The sequence below is a fragment of the Podarcis liolepis genome (assembly GCF_965112155.1).
Source record: "Podarcis liolepis genome assembly, chromosome: 3".
Classification (NCBI taxonomy): domain Eukaryota; kingdom Metazoa; phylum Chordata; class Lepidosauria; order Squamata; family Lacertidae; genus Podarcis; species Podarcis liolepis.
In genome coordinates, this window is record NC_139557.1 from 62,573,191 (window position 1) to 62,591,157 (window position 17,967).

The 17,967-nt window shown below is 41.9% G+C and overlaps 1 protein-coding gene across 6 annotated transcripts in view; it reads right to left on the bottom strand.

Moving 5' to 3' along the window:
* Nucleotides 1-17,967, bottom strand: part of MAP7 (microtubule associated protein 7) — a 96,635-nt gene that overhangs the window by 66,758 nt on the left and 11,910 nt on the right. Inside the window, exon 1 of one of the 6 annotated variants that reach the window (XM_083498118.1) lies at nt 15,416-16,403. The exons of 4 other annotated variants lie outside the window; for them this stretch is intronic. In XM_083498118.1, the coding sequence (XP_083354244.1) occupies nt 15,416-15,548 (133 nt within the window). In that variant the 5' untranslated portion in view covers nt 15,549-16,403. Of the gene's footprint in view, nt 1-15,415; nt 16,404-17,967 lie in introns of those variants that run through there. One more of the 6 variants, XM_083498117.1, reaches the window with a different exon arrangement.

Genomic DNA, 17,967 nt, shown 5'->3' on the forward strand with positions numbered 1-17,967 from the left:
CAGCAGGACTAAAACTCTTCTGAAGCAATGGAACACTGTGACAAAACCAGAGTGCACAGAAACACCGTTTACCTTCCCACCACAGTGGTACCTATTTATCTACTTGCACTACCTTGCTTTTGAACTGCTAGCTTGGCAGAAGCTGGGACAGAGCAACGGGCACTCACTCCATTGCACAGATTCAAACTGCCAACCTTCCGAACAGCAAGCCCAAGAGGCAGGGCGGTTCACAGGATAAACCACAAAGTACATAATCAAAATAAAAACAACAACAACACAACAACCCCCCAACACATTTTAAAAGGGCATAGAATGTCAGTCAGATCAACCAAAGGGCCTGGTTAAAGGTGTATAAAGAAGGCACCAGGTGAACCTCCGTTTATTATTTAATACCGCAGAATGTAATTTTTAAGAAGCCTGAGCTACAATACTCAGGCACCACAATGAAACTAAATCTGGTACTGCAGCTGCTGCCACAGACCACCTCCCCTCCGCAAAACTGACAAGATTTAAGGCCAGCCTTATTTTTATTTTATTTTTTAAGGAAAAAATAAATGTGGTTTGAATGGGTGCATAGTTTTTTTTACAAATAATTTCCAAATAAGTCACAAATGTGAAGCAAACACAGAGCATTCTCTATGCAGAGTTTACCCTAAGTCTCCTACTGATCCAATGCCACAAGGCAGAAGATATGTGGCCAAGAATAGCTGATCAGCATGCAAGAGTAGCTGCAGGTTGTCCTAGAACAGAAAGATGTAGGGCACTGCCACGTGCAGCCCTGGGAGCTAAATAGGGTTTGCCTTGGTTATGGGCAAGAATTGCAGCTTTTAAAAGAATCGTGTTGTTTTAGGCACCACAGGGTGATAAGCTGTTGTTTTTTTGTGAAAGATCTACTGAGTTTGCCAAGAATGTCCTAACCAGCTTTTGTGTGTGTGTGTGTGTGTGTGTGTTATTTTGTTTTTTGGGTGAAGATACATAGAACATTGTGATTCAAAAACATAAAGCATTATGTACCCTGATGTTGGGAAAGATTGAGGACGTAAGGAGAAGGGGACAACAGAGGACGAGATGGTTTGACAGTGTTCTTGAAGCTACTAACATGAGTTTGACCAAACTGCAGGAGGCAGTGGAAGACCGGAGTGCCTGGCGTGCTCTGGTCCATGGGGTCATGAAGAGTCAGACATGACTAAACGACTAAACAACAACAGGGAAAGGGGTGAGAACTTTTTTAAATGCGAGGGGAAGGATGTGATCAGGAACCTGCCCTTTGATGGGTCCAGAATAATACCAAGGAGTTCACGTCCACACACAAATGGTTCCAGACCAAAGCATCTACTTAGCTGTATCTCAAGGGGAGAAGATAAAGAAGCAAAGGGCTTCTGAAGTTGGAAGCCTTGTCAGAAAAGGTCCAGGTAACTGTCAAATTCTTTTTCTCTCTGGAGACAGTAGAACTGTACCTGGTTTCCTACTCTCCCTATTAACATATGCATGCATAGATGAATTTTTAAAAACCTAACATGAAGTGCAACTAACATCTAGATGAAATGAAGCTGTTTGGATGGGAGGAAAAATGGTGAGACTCCTTCAGCTTCTGAGGAGCAATTGGCTGGGAGGTACCATACCATGCATAGGTATACACTGAAACATAATTCTGGGTGTGCATGATATGTGCACACAAACACACAAATACCTAGTGGCTACAGGGCTGTGCAGAATCTCTTCCAAATTAACAGATTCTGCATGATGAAATCAGAATTCTGGTATGAATCAAGCAAATTTGCCTATATTTGCATAAACTATTCTGCCTCTGCTGGAAACAGGTAGGGACAAAGAACAATCAAGCCCAACCGCTTAGGAAGACCACCTAATGTAACATTTTCTGAAATTCAGCAGTCTTGTCTACATACTTTCAAGCCTTACATTTGTAACTATAAGACTGTAATCCTATACTAAACTAGACTAAAGGAGAATCACTGGTAGTTCTTTACGATTATCTATAGGATTGCACTATAAACTTGGAAAAAAAACTTTATTGGAAAAATGAAAAACAAGATTCTCATAATGCAAAATTATGCAGCCACAGCTAAAGTCAGTGCCTGCACAGAATGGATCGTTGAATATACACCTTGAGTTCATTCAGTGAAAGCAGCCCCCTGCCAGCTGCTAAACAGCAGAACAGGTTTCCATTTGGCATACTCAGTTCTCTTTTGCAGAAAAGCCACTGAGCTAGTCTAGACTTCAAGAGTGCTACTTTATTACTGGTGATTAATTACCATGGATATGATCTTCCAGTCTGTTACTGGAATAACAGTGGGAATCTGGCCCAGTCTGGGGATCACAGTCCAGGTCAACTAGCTGACACAAGGAGTATTTCCCTGGATTAACAGAAGATTGACCTGGATTGTCGGGCTGCCCTCACCTATATTCAGGAGCAGGAAGGACAGACTTCAGTCCCCACCCCCACCCCTCTTCAGATTCTCCTTACTGAAATTGGCAATCACACATAATACCAATTGTGAAAGGATAGGTAAGGTTCCTTCTAACCCAACTCTTCTATCTATGGTAGCTCTTTCTGGCAGTGACAAAAGCATCGGTAGAAGCTTTTTTCAAAGAGTGACTGATGCCAGCACACAGGGCATCTTGCCAGGCAACTGCCTGCAGCCCATTGAGGCCTAAAGGACCCACAGAGTTAAGCCCCAAACCAGCCATCTCTCATGTTTTCTTGGTACTCAGGAAGTCTTGCAGCAAAGTTGAATCATGGGCTAGGGAAATTTGTCAAGCAACCTTCTCTCGAAGGTGCCTATTTATGTATCACAAAAAGAACAAAAGCATTGCAAGGAAAAAGGACAAAAGAGGGAAATGATTTGCACAAAATTTGAATATGCTAATACAGAGATATACAGTGGTACCTTGGGTTAAGTACTTAATTCGTTCTGGAGGTCCGTACTTAACCTGAAACTGTTCTTAACCTGAAGAACCACTTTAGCTAATGGGGCCTCCTGCTGCTGCCATGCCGCCAGAGCACAATTTCTGTTCTCATCCTGAAGCAAAGTTCTTAACCTGAAGCACTATTTCTGGGTTGGCGGAGACTGTAACCTGAAGTGTATGTAACCCGAAGCGTATGTAACCTGAGGTACTACTGTAGATGCAAATTTGGAAATAATTACTGTAATTTAAACAGAAACGCAATACATCACACCATAGTGGGGAAGACTGAAACTAGGAGATTGCCTGCTCAGTCTGTTGTTCAATGAGCTAACCCTCGGTGATAAACTTAATGTTTTTTTATGGCTCGCTCCTTATCTTTAAATGGTACTTGGATCAAGGGCTTTTCAAACAGAGGACTATGCTCTGTGAAGTAGGCCACATGGCCATCCTCTTACTGGAGAAAAGACCTCCTGCATAAAGACAAACTTCTATTGTGTTCAAGCAGCAGCCCCTACAAATCTGAGAGTTCATATTTCACTCTTCCTAACTTAGTCTCCACACAGCTCTCCCAACACTTCCATGGTTCTTAACTTACCCTTTTTACTGACTTCCTGAGCAAACATACACTACGCTCTTGCAAAGAAGGAGGGGCCCCACGAAGACCTCAAGCTGATCTTGGTGTGAAATACTGTATGGACAAACAGATTCAAAGAGAATGAAAGTAATGGCTTTAGCTCCAATACTACAATTTAGGTTCCTGAAGAATTCTGAAATTACAATATTGAGAAATCAGTTCCCAATACTTTCCCCTGAAGTGCATGACCTCTGTATAATCTGCTTCAATTTCTGCTAAGGATCATGATAGTCTGCCTTGCTTACAAAAGGGCTAGTGGAATATTTTTGCTCTAGTGCAGGAGGGGTTCTTAAACTGGGGTCCATGGGTAGACTTCAGGGGATATGTGAAGAAAAAATGATTTTTTCCCCCATGCAGTAAAAGAAATTGTATGTAAAATTTTGTACGTGTTTATGTGTCTTTTTCTGCAGGGGTGTGTGCATAGGCTCCAGCAGATTCTTAAAGCAGTTTTAAAAGGTTAAGAAGCATGGCTCTAGTGTGCACATATTTTTCAGTGAACAAACTAGAGAAATAAGAGTGGCTTTAAAATAACTTGAATATTATCCCCACAGTCAACACACCAAAACATTTGCTCACTATCAAATGTCTAAAAGAAGGTTGGATATAAAATGTGAAAACGTATTATCCTTGGCAGCCCTCTGTGACTTGCCTCTTACTTATCTAAAGGGAAATGAGATTGAATATGTCTGAAACACACAAAGAGACACAAGCAATAGTATTAAGCATTTTAATGTTTGTATGCACTTGTGCTTATCAGGGCTAAACAAAAAGAATAATTCCACATCATGCCAGGCATTCATTGACATTTGAGGAGTGTCATAAACTACATATTACTTTATCTATAACCGCAAACATGCCATAATTAAGAACTCAGATAAATGACTGGTTAGAAAAAATGAGATCTCATGTAAATGTAATTGCTTGTTATGCACCTGGCAGGGTTGGCCCAAGACATTCTGATGCCTAAGGAGGAGGAGGAGGAGCAGCAGCAAACAAAGGCCATTTGCTCAGCAAGGCAGAGCCACAACAATAGCCCCCTGGCAGCTGTGTCACTGCCACCTACTGTAAGGTGGAAGGGAAAGGCAGTGGTGCAGCTGGGAATGAGCAGACACCATCCTAGTACATAGCGGTGACAATGGTTCTGGGAGGCTTTTGCTGTAGCTTTGCCCCACCAGGCAAGTGGTTCCTAGCAGCAAACAGTGCTCCCTTCCCAACCAAGTCACAATATATAGTATCCAAGTATATAGCCAAGTTATTTTGGCAACTGAGGCAGAAGATTTCACAAGCACCTCTTCCCCCTCACCAACTGTAAAATATATAGTAATGGGGATACAACTAACTAACTAACTAACTAACTAACTAATCACTGCCCTTTCATGACACCAAGGAAGCACCCTTAGATAATTCATTTGCAGTTTTTGCAAATCACATCTACTACCGTCAGAAGGGGAAACCACTGTTCAAACTTACATATCTTAAATAAACTTACAACACCAATGGAGAGCCAAGGGTTGCATCATGGTGCTGACTGCAGCTGAGGTAATCCACTGCCTTTTCATCTGGCTAACACTCAGAGGAATAGACCTCAAAAATCAGTTAAATTTGGTTCAAGCCAACCATAACCATTTGTATATTATTTTTTAAAAGCAGTATTTTGTTTGACTATCTAGTGAAGGTTCCAAGTGACCCAATCTTGTGAACCCAACCCTCCTATGAGAGTGAAGTGCAATAGTTATTAAGTAGAAAAGGCATGGTAAGCAGTCTTCAACAGTCAGAAAGCCTCAGGAAATAACATAAGATGAGTCATGTCAAAGATCACATTAATCTTTAAGCAAGCAAGTCCTACAGCACTAGCTTCCTGCAACTCTAATGAGAAAAATATAAAAAGGTTAGCATTACAAACATTTGCAACGTATCTCACAAAAAGTAATCCATTTCGCATCATAAATAAGAATCTGCCTGGCTCAACATACCATATTAGGTCATATATGAACATCTGCCAAGAATGAAAGAGTTAGATTTGTTTCTTGTCAATAGCTGCAATCATCTTGCAAAACTAACTAGGGCAAAAAAATCAAGCAGATAACATAAAGTGCACTCCAAGTCACTGATTATATCAGACAAGTAATATCTTAGAGCTACAGGTTATTTTTTTCCTCTTATGAAGGACAAGAGAGTTTTCATTAATGACTCTGGTATAACAATATGCTCAATTAAAATGTGCTTTGGGTCTCCCATGTAAGGGGAGGGAGACATTCTTTCCACTGCTCAACTGGGGAAGAAAAAAACAGAAAACCGAAAAAAGAACCGGGTTGCCATACATACGGGAAATTCTGGACATCTCTTAAAATTCAAAAATTCCCCTAGGATGCCATTTTAGGCATCCAATTTCCTGGAATGTCCAGAATTTTCTGGACAAATGGCAAGCCTAAGATTAGTTTCTTAATAGAACAATGTTCCCAGTCAGTTTCCGTCTTGTTACTGGAATCATCACTGTGATAAAAGCTTTGAATTGGACTGCAGGGTCAGGGGAGTCGTCTCATCCTTGAGATGCCTTAAATCATGAAGGAGCTTGGAAACAAAAAGTTGAATTCAAGGTCCATCAGAAGCCTTCATTCAGCACTGTAACAGTGACACAACAGTGATGGGCAATTAGAGAGGTAATGAAACCAGATGCCTACATTCCACCCCTCCTCTAGCAAGGCCAGCTCAGGATCTATTCATGGAAGTAACAGATGCACGTGCTGCTCAGAGATGATGAGGATTTCACATCCACTTCCTCCTGCCAGTAAAAGAGCAGCACAAGGCAACCAACCAGAAGGGTGTGGGGATGGGATGGATGGAAATTCTCTCTAGCATCATTGCTGCCCAGTGAAAATAGAAACACCAGGGATCAATCAAGCATCCCAAGGACACTTTGGAAACTGAAGCATCAGGGGAAAGTATCTGCCAGAAGTAGGTTTCAGGAACAGTTTTTAGGGGCCAAACTAGACACATTGTGTGAATGAAATCAGTGGCAGACCATGGAACCTCAAATGTCATTGCTGCCTTGTGTACGCCAAAGTCTGCCCCCACACCTCTTGCCTTCCACTGGATGTTGTAGTTGTGGTGCCTGCTGCAGCACCCCAGAAGCTCTGCACCCAGTGCAACCACACCGGTTGTGCTCCCCTAGATTTGGCTTTGATGAAATTATATATTTTTTAAAAACCACAACCCACTAATAGCAGCTGCAGGAGGAATGGAGCAGCAGCAGGGTCACAGGGGATGGAGAGGGGGAGTTTAACCCTCTTTCCTCCACCCAGTGGTAACCATAATGAAAACTGCCTCCTTGTGCAAATAGCAGCTTCAGCAATGTGACTTTAGCAGAACCATGGCAATCTTGCTACTGCTTGGGTCCCCTGCAGCCACTATTTGCATTTTTTAAAGTACTTATATTGCATTCACACCTAGATATGCGAAGGACATGCATGTAGTGAGGGACAGAAGTGAACTGCAGCCTTTTTCGCTTTCCTCTACTATGCATATAACCTGTCATGTGTGTCAGGGCCTACACACATCAGCAGCAACATTACTGGGACCAATGCACACAGGTGCCTGCCCCTCTGACAGGCAATATAGGTGGTGGGAGGGGCTGCAGAAACAAAATGTCCACTCCCAAGCATAGATATTCTTTGTGTCTGGGCCATGTGTGATGCAACACCAAGAAATTCCACGGTTCGAACGTTGCTTTTGGACTTCAACCCTCAGCATAAGCATTGGTCAGAGATAAGGGGAGTTGTGGTCCAACTACATCTGAAAGGCCACAGGCTCCACATCCCTGTATTAGGGTTTGCCTCATGTCTCATAAAAATGGTCTCCTGGTCTCCTTGGGAGTGCTCAGTTTCATTTTATGTTTCAACTACAAGATGTCCTGCTACAAAAAGCAACAATGCATTTCAATGTTGTTCTAAGGCGAAAGTAGGGGAGCGGGGGCCAGAGAAGCAGTGGGTGGGAATACAGTGGTACCTCGGGTTAAGAACTTAATTCGTTCTGGAGGTCCATTCTTAACCTGAAACTGTTCTTAACCTGAGGTATCACTTTAGCTAATGGGGCCTCCCACCGCTGCCACCGCCACCAGGTGATTTCTCACCCCGAAGCAAAGTTCTTAACCCGAGTTACTATTTCTGGGTTAGCGGAGTCTGTAACCTGAAGCGTCTGTAACCCAAGGTACCACTGTAATGGTCCTGCTAATGGCTCCCAGTACACAGAACCTTAAAAGCTTCTGCTATACAATAAGCAGAGTGTGGCTCACAATCAACTTGGCCAAAACACCATCATTCTGCATCTGGCTACTGTTGCTCTATTCTATTTACAGATGGCTCCTACCATCTGGCATTTGTGTGTCTGTGTGCTTGCTTCTCACATATGCCTGCACCTAGGCAGAGAGAGCTGGCATATTCCACATTCTTGCAAACCTTTAAATCTGCAAACAAAAAGAATATTGGGGGGGGGGGAGTCCACATATTTTGTTGGAGGTAAATGCAAATGGGAGGGCTGATTCAAAGGTTTGATTCCTTTTGTGGGACATCCCAAAATTGTACTGTATTAAGGACTGAGCAGCTGAATCCAGCCTTTATTGTTTTCCTTATGGTCTATCAGTATCCATCTGTACATAAAGCAGAATCCCTATTTCCCAATTATCCAAATTTGCTTTACACTCCCTTTGTAGCCTCTTCTAACATAATCCAATGATAGAGTACATCTGCTTATCTAAATATTGTGGATTCTCCTTCTGCCTCCCTCATCCAAGCATTTTTTTTTCAAAAATAAAAGGCAATTAGTCTGTATTGCACACACAATGTATTATTATTTTTTGCCCAAATATATATTTGCAGCATGATGGCATATGCATTTTACCTCAGAAGTCAGTCACCTTTTCATAACGCTGAAAGTACTATAGGATATGAACCCAAGTCAAAGGAATAGGATAATCTATTTGCTCCATTTCTAAACAAAGGGAGATGAGCAGGGACCTAAAAGGTTATTCTGTGCTCTGTTCAATGCATTACCCAGTCTTGAAAGAGATCTGGTAATCCACCACAGGCAGAACTACTGCATTGCAATAAATAAACTTTGGCTATATGCAGGTTACTAGTGCCTGGTTTACAGTGAATATGACTTCAATTCCCTAGAACTGTTTGTCAAATTAGCATGTTACTACCCATGTCAGGAATGTACATCAGTCCTGATCTTGCACCACTGTATGTGCATTAGGCAACTTATGAATGCAGGAAGCTTCCTTATATATGGAATCAGATAGTTCATCCATCAAGGTACAGTATTGTCTACAATGACTAGCAGAAGCTCTCCAGGGTTTCAGAAAGGACACTTTATCAGCCCTAGCAGGAGATGCTGGGGATTGAACCTGGGACCTTCTGCGTGCAAAACAGATGCTCTAACCTAGGCTTCCTCAACCTCAGCCCTCCAGTTGTTTTGAGACTACAATTCCCATCATTCCTGACCACTGGTCCTGCTAGCTAGGGATCATGGGAGTTGTAGGCCAAAAACATCTGGAGGGCCGAGGTTGAGGAAGCCTGCTCTAACCACTGAGCAGTGACAATCTCCTCATTTTGAAATGAATGAATACAAATTTTCATATTTATAAATGTATTAAAATCAGTTGCAAAATAGGACGTTTGTGTATGAGTTTTTGAAGGTGTGATATTACAGGCACCACCCAATTGGCTTTTCCTAGTTCAAACTAAATCCCATAGAAACAGGTTTCTTTCCCCAAAGCTCAGACCAGAACTAGAAAAAAAAATTAAAAGGTGCTGACCGAGCAAGGAATGCGCTTTCACCAGTCTTCTAAAAATGTTTTTTCTTCTTCACCCAAAAACCAAGTTTATTTTATATCTATGAATCAATAAATTTATTATAATATTATTGGTTATTACCATTCTGAGATCCTTTGAAGGGTGGGATACACATTTAATAGAATTAATAAAAAAATATTTTGTGCATGTATACTTTTATAATGTGAATTTGTTTTAAGATGCAATGCCAACTGCGACTGACCCCTGTTGGGTATGGGTAGGCATACCACAGTGGGAAACCTGTGGCCATCCAGATGTTGCTACGTCGTAACTCTCATAATTCCTGACCATTGGCCATGCTGTCTGGGGCTGATGGAAGCTGGAGTCCAACGACATATGGAGGACCATGAGTTCCCCACCTCCTGTCAGCAGATGAAGCTATTGAGCAAGGAATACATACAAGCATCACATTTGATTTCAGCAGCCATAAGGTATGACTGCAGGCTAATTCAGGGAAAGGCAGGTCCTACACTGATAATCAAGACCAGCGCAAGCAGTAATGAGGAAGAGACAACAAGTACACCCTTGACAATAACAAGGCATCCAAAAAGCAGAGCCTCGCAGACACTACTATACTTACAAGAGAAAGGTGCAGAGACCAAACACTGCTCATTATCTAATTTAGAGCTGTGGCCACAGCCTCCTATAGCATATCAATGACATCTGTGTCATAAAATGGCTATTAGGAGCGGCCCTGATGTTCCTGGGTAAGGCAAGGCTTGGTAGCAGCTTTTTCAGTTCACTAATACAGCACTGGAAAGACGGGTTTTTCCATTCTGTGAAGGGAGGGTGGCTTTTTTTTCTTTTTTTTGAAGAATAGAAAGGTACAATAAGAGCTTTATGAGTAAGTGAGCTAATGCAGTTCATGTGGGTGTGTTGGGACAGGAATAAGAATTGTTTATGTAAAGAGTGAGGCATCTAGTTTCCTTCAAAGGTTAAGATAAGCCAGCATAGATGGGCACAGGTTCGATGATTTCACAAAGTTCTAGAGTGCTTCAGCTTCTGCCATCTATCATGGCAAGTAAAACATCCCATACCTGAACTGGTGCAAGTACTAGGTAAGATGTAAAAGAATAAGCTAGCATGGGAATAAGCCTGTCTTTTCAGATTTAAGAGCCAAGTTTCAGACAAGACAACCACTGGCTCAGCTGTGAAAGAAAAGGCTTGTATTTCCAGTTTTTTTGCCCTGTGTACCTTCTCTGGATTTCAATTTCCACAACTACCACCAGAGGCCTAACTAGGCTCCCTTTAACCCTTGGCAAAGGGATGTATCAGCACCCCTCGTCCCTTGCTCCCTTGGAAAGGAACTGTATTGGTGTCTCTGAAGCTGGGAGTAACAATGAACCAGAAACTCAAAAGTTTGCTTTTCATCACCTTTCGTGCTCCATCAATGACTTCCTCCACAGCCACTGGGGTCAGGTCTTCACTCTGTTCCACTACCTCCTCCTCCATCAGTCCGTCTTCCTGCCTGCCTTCCTTCCTTCCTTTTTCCTCTTCCTGCAACTCTTGCCTGTTACCTCCTATTTTTCCTCTCCAAGCCCCACTGGCTTCTATAGCAGCACTGGCTGACTGTGGAGGAGGCCCCATAGGGTTGCTGTAATGGTCCATGCCAGTGAGCTGATTCCTCCGCCAAGTCACACAGAGGAGCCTGCACACCTCACCCAGCCACCCAGAACAGCGGAGGAGCAGCCCAGAGAGCAGGTAGGTGGGCAGGCTATAAGTCACTCTGAGCCAGAATGGAGGGGTGTAGTTTTTGTGCCCCCCTGGGCCTGGGCCCTTGGTGGGGGCCAACCTAGCCAACCCCTAGGTACACCCTTGACTACCACATGTCACTTTTTATGACTACTAACATCATGAGTAAGTCCTATCGAGTTTCTCAGTCCCATCTTCTAGAACAAATACAATAAAATAGCCCACTGCCTACTTTCACAAAATTAGATACAACTTCCCATGCCCCGTACATACACACATAACACACTTTCAGAACAATGAAGACTACAAAATACACAGCTGCTATTAAAATAGATTTCTCTCATCTTTCTGGATGAACAAAATAAAGCTCATTGCTGGAAACGCAGTCACACAGCATCATTAGCATGAAAGCATCAGATGTTAAACTTCTGTGATCATCACAGACATCCCTGCCATGCACCAAAATTAAGAAAAAAGGGGCCTTTTCTTCATTTGTTTTCAAAGTGTCAGAGAGAAGGAGAGAATTGATATTATTGTTCACAGGCCCAGAACACATTTGACTGCCCTTGTTATCAGCTGACTGAAGATTCTCTCTGCCTCATTTCCTCTTTAAACATTTAGGTTTCAATTTATTTGTTTACTAAAAATAAATAAATCAAAATTACAAGAAACTTAGATGCTTAATTACAAAAGTCAACCACAAACTTGTTATCACAAAAGTCAGTACCTGAAATGAGTATTAAATATAGAGACATCACTTTTAAGACATAGGAGAAGTTGTTGTTATATATAATATACGTATGGCTTACCAAAATGTTCAATGCATTCAAATATTCTTCTCCAATAGATATATTTGGCTGGTTAATGTTAAACAAATACTAACATTGCATCTGGATGAACAGGTAGCAATACAGAAAAGAAGAGTCTGTCTTTAAAGAAATACTGTAGTTAACATTTTGTTTCAAAGGCTTCAAAGAAACAGTGCAAGCCTGACTGTATCTACTCAGAAGTAAGTCAGTAGGGCTTACTCCCAGGCAAGTGGGGTTAGTACTGTAGGCTAAGTCACTTAGCTCAACAGTCATATCTTTTAAAGTAAAAAAAAAAAAAGCAACTACTTTCCCCTGTTCAATGGACAGATCAAAAATATAAACCATAAGCCACAAACAATGGTATCTAAAATAATGGCTATTCCTTACATTCTGTTGAGTCATACTTTTCTAAATCAAGAGATAGATCCATCTAGATGAGGAATTCGACTCCATCGCTTAGAAGTCTCCCAGCTAAAACAAGCTTATAATTAGCTTACTTAAGTTGTTACCCAAGATGCTCCACATGTGTGCTACTGAACTGCTAAAGGCCATTTGTTTTAGCACTACCTTCAAGAAGCTTTGCACAGTAGGGGAAGAAATGACACCAGAAATTCAAGGACTGATTTTCATGACTGGGGTTTTGTGTTTTGTTTTGTTTTGTTTATCCAAACCAGGTTGCTTTTCCTTCTATCAACTCTGTCTGAATCAATGTGCACTGAACCCAAGAATCAGCAGTTGTGTACAAAAGAAATGGCAGGCCTCTGGTTCACTGGGAGTCCAGAGTGCATTATCAATTAAAAAATTCCGTTTGCCCATCACAGTTAGACAACCACAGCTAGAAGAAATACAAGTAACAAAAGGTACTGGAGCACCTAGAGAAGATTAGAGTCCTGAAGTGATTTACAAGGACAGCATACAATGAAAAGCCATTAACATAGGCTCAATGCACAGAGTTACTGAACAAGGAGAGGAAGAGACACTAAAGAGCTTGCAAGAAGCCTAGAAAGTTGCCTTATCCGTATTGACAGCAGCTCTCCAGGGTTTTTGACAGGAGATATCAGAAGGATCAGGATAAAGTGTCACTGGTCTTGCAAGCATCACCAGCTGAAATTGAACAAGCATCATCTTCTTCTTTTCATTCAGAAGAAATAGCAAATTGTTTTGGTGATAGGTAGGTGGACTTAACTGCAAATACTGGAATATGGAGAATACATTCATAAACAAACTGTAATATACAATAAATGGCCAATAAATCAGGATTTCAACGTAATGAGTCCACTTTCATATAGGCTGATATAGGCCAACAGATCTGTCACTCTCTCTTGCAATATCACATCATATTGCTAAGGATTTCACTGAACCAAATGTGTACAGTATTTGTCTTACACAGAAACATACTTATTTCTTTCATATGTAAACCACCCAGAAAAACTGGTTGAAATTTATAAATCTCTTCTAAACGAATTGCAACCAAACCCCCAGATATTAACAAAATTTACATGTAAGTCAGTACTCCTTTATCAATGGAAAATTTCCCCAAGTAAACATGTTATGAATCTCAGTCTTGATGGTGCACTTATAGTGAGGCTTCAAAGAACTTTAAAATGACAGCCAGGTGAGATTTTCACTCCAGCAAGCTGGGGGAAATGGTACTTTGAAGCTTTAAACATTGTTGCCCCCATCTGATGGCACACATAAGCAGCAGCAACAGCGTAGGGCAGGGGTCAGCAAACTTTTCCAGCAGGGGGCCGGTCCACTGTCCCTCAGACCTGGTGGAGGGCCGGACTATTTTTTTGGGGGGGATTCCTATGCCCCACAAATAACCCAGAGATGCATTTTAAATAAAAGCACACATTGTACTTATGTAAAAACACCAGGCAGGCCCCACAAATAACCCAGAGATGCATTTTAAATTAAAGGACACATTCTACTCATGTAAAAACACGCTGATTCCTGGACCATCTGCGGGCCGGTTTTAGAAGGTGATTGGGCTAGATCCAGCCCCCAGGCCTCAGTTTGCCTACCCATGGTGTAGGGGCACCAGGTTAACCCTCCTTAATATCATGCAAAACTCACTTTGAAGAGAGCACCCGAATGGACACTTCAACATGAAAGCGAATGTCCAAACAAGAATCTGTGTCCTGGAAATTGAAGTGCTAAGGTAAACAAGTTTGGAAGGGCTCAGTTTCTAACAAGCCCATTTGCTCCAAGTTAATTTCCCCCAGTAATTGCATAGAATATAATTTCTACTGGGATTATGACATACGTACATTAAAATAGATAAACAAGAAGCTAAAGTAGCTGTGGCTTTCCCAGCATAAGTAGTTTGGGACTTGGGGTGGGGATTAACAAGAACAGCAAATATTCAATAGCTCACTCAGGTTTGTTGAATAATTTTCCTCCATTTCCAAGCAAGCATTTAAAAACTTTGAAGTGCATATTTTGAAGTACCCAGCCTCCTGGGAGTTAACTATTCAGCTGAGCACATGAATGTAACTGTCATTTTCAAACAAACTAGCACAAGGTAAACATGAATGCTGTTTAAATCTGTAAATATTAGCCTGTCAAACCCTCCCATGGGTTATCTGGCTGAATGAACAGGGAAAATAAATGATCACTATGTCAACAACACAACTGAACTGTGTGAAGTCCTCCTACTTAATAAATACTACCAAAAACCTGACAGCTGTTTTTCATGATTTCACAGTACTGTTAGGAATGAATTCTAATGTAACGTTTTCAATTCTCACAGCTGAGAATGCAAAGGTGAAAAAGCAGTAAGAAGTGCAGTCACCCCAAGTCCCAGGTCAAAGGTTGAGACTGAATGGCAGATAATCAGAACCTCAAAAATCCTGGGGGAAGGGAAGCTATTATGATGACTACAGATGTTTAGTTGAGATTTTGCCAAGCAATTCTCTATAAAGCCTCCTTTGAAAGCATGGCTGGACAGTATTGATGTTTTGGGTCAGATGTTTTAAGTACTGTACTTGAGCAAAAATTTGTACCCAACTATCTATAATGCCACCACAATCTGCAAAAACACCAACTGAAAATTTCATATTGCGTTAGTTTCCTCAGTCGTATGGTTTCCTCGGTGGTTTCTCCATTTTAATGACTTTGTTTTATCAGAACGTGCCAAAGGAATAAAACAAACACTTATTCCCTAAATAGAAACACAAATGCCTCTTTACATTATCAGAGCTTCACTGTTAACTGCCTGTGTGACTAAAAAGATATAGCATTTTATTTTATGTGATAAACATATCACAACACGAAGCAGAAGGGCCACGTTTACAGCCCAGAAGAGTTAAAATCCAGAAATCTAGAAATAATATTTCACTAGAAACAAACACGTTCAGCATGCAAAAAAGTCACTGAGATACAAAACAGACAAATCCTACCCATTATGAAGAATAAGCAACACAGCTAGCAAAATATACTATTTGCCGAGCCGAATATCCTACAGAGAGCCCTTGCTCCCTGTATTAAGTAATGCATACCTTTCAGTCTCTTGGAATTGCCATTCTTTTGCTGCTCATCTTCCTCATTAATGGTGAACAGAACAGGTGTATTTGGCCTCACGCCTGCCTTCTTTAGCCTCTCTTGCCGGATAGCGGTTGACGAACCGGGCATGTTGCTATCTTCTTCCTTACTACAATGTATCAGTCCCAGACTCCACTTAGCAGCTAGCTAGCTGCAAAGCAGCTCGTTCATTTGTAACAGATCCTGTACGGGTATAAGAAGTGCACAAACAGCTGACGAACACCAACATCCACTTGGCAGACGAGGGCCTGCAGTTTCCTCCACCTTGACGGAATAAAATAAAAGGCCTTAATTAAAGGCCCATCGGTTTGGAAACCTCCTCCTCCTCTTGACGCCTTTAAACCTGTTCAGTCAGATCCCACGTCTTCTGTCCTTCCTGATGCAGCACCTTTCCCCTCTCCCTGTATCTTCTTCTTCTTCTTCTTTCCAGCTACTGCACACTGAAATATTCAGCAGGCAGCCCAAGAGGAGAAAATATGATACGCCACCATTACCAGTTGCCCTGACAACAGTGACATATCCTAATCAAAAGGAGGTCCGTGAATGTCGTCTCCTCAGCTGCAGGAAAGCAGCCTGCCGGAATGTTCCCTCTGTGCACTTGCTTGCTGCTGAGGCAGAGGAAGCCAGCGCACAAAAGGCCGAAACCACCTAGCAGGCTGGGCTGCTCCGTCTTCCCTCGGAGACTGGGCGGAGGAAGGATGGAGCTCCTGCTTGCACAAGCAGGGAAGTTCTGAGGAAGGGAAGCCGACTAGCCTGCAGGCAGGCAGGTAGTATTTTTTGCCAGTTCCTCCCTTAGCTCAGAGTCTGCAAGTTTTACCAAAGCAGGCTCTCTCTTTTGAATTCTCCAGCAACGCTCCCATTCTTGCAATTGGAAAACATGCTCCACGAAGAAGGTAAGTGCATATTCCGTAAAGGGCAAAAATCTCAAGGCGGTACACAAGTATTTTCTTGTGCAATTAAATAAGAAGATTTTTTTTTTATAAAAAAAAAACCTAAGGCAATGTACCTTGCATGAATAACTGGTGTTCCCTTTGGCAAACATTAACTCGATGCAGCACAAAGGTTATTTGTAACAACAACTTAAGAGGCTAGGACAAAGTATTTATCAAAGTTTTCCTGCAGTCAAAGTGTAACATGCCAGTGCTCTTTGCTGTTTATAGTACATAAGTCTGCCTGTACATTCCATTTCACGAACAACTTTGTTTGTTGGTTTACTTCCTTTTATTATGCCTTTCCACTCATAGCAGCTTAAAATGTATAGAGAAACAGATCACAAAATATACACTAAAATTGTAACAATGCATAAAAAAGAAACAGCACAGAGCAAGTTTTTTCAAACACACACATACACAAACAAAAACAGCAAGGAAATTAAAAAAGGAGAAAAACAGAAAGCAAGTCAAATGCTTGACTGAACATAAAATCCTTTACATTTCCATGAAAAACCGCACATAGTCCCATCTGTGCTATATATTTAATGCAGTAGCATACCACTTTAAACTGTCATGGCTTCCCCCAAAGAATCCTGGGAACTGTAGTTTGTTAAGGGTACTGAGAGTTGTTAAGCGTTATTATCCTCACACAGCATCGCCCTAGAGCCAGTGCACCAACTGGACTCATGCACCTCAACCCCGACTGGGCTAGGCGAGCTGGGTAGCACCGCCAGAGACCTCCTTCTCACAGGAACAGGTCACAGTGCTGTGGACTCACAGCTTAGAGCTGAGAGCACTGGATTCACTGTCTCAATAATACAGTCGTTGCGCAGCAGAGTTTTGCAGAGTCTTGCAGAGTATAAACCACTCGGAGAGCAGCTCTGTAGAATATCTTCCTTTTATTCTGTAACTACAACTATGATACAAAACTATATACAGAGCTGAATATTCTAAGCATAAATCAATGCTACACTGAGAGTCTGCAGCTGCTCTTAGCAGCAATCTTATCTCTAGGATCTCTAACACTCTCACTCTCTCCGATACACTGACTGACTGACTCTCTCTCTCACACACAGTTGCTGGGCAGAATAAGTAGATAGGCAGGACATGCCTCCTGCTCTCTGTGGAGAGTCAGCAGAGACCATCAGGAGATGATCAGGAGATTCTTGGGTATGGGAGGGGTGAAATCTCCTCATAGTTTAACAATCAATATCTCTTCCCAGGAAACTCTGGAAATTATAGCTCTGTGAGGGGAATAGGGGTCTCTTAACATTCCCCTCTTAACTGTGAGGGAAATAGGGGTCTCTTCCTGTCCAGGAGGATCCAGCGGCAAGTCTGGATGAACAGAATGAGAGTCCAGAACCTGAGGTACTACACTGAGAAACTGCCATCCAAGGTTCAATGGCTCAAAGTTCCTGGCAATGCAACCCTAATATTTCCCACAACAAACAGAGTGAGGAAATTAAAGTATGCATAGTACATGAACTTCTCTCGGCCATAATGGCCGCTTGGCAAAAAAACTCATTCATTTCAATATCCAGTGCTTGAGGCACTTGCAGTAATTTTAGTACTAGACA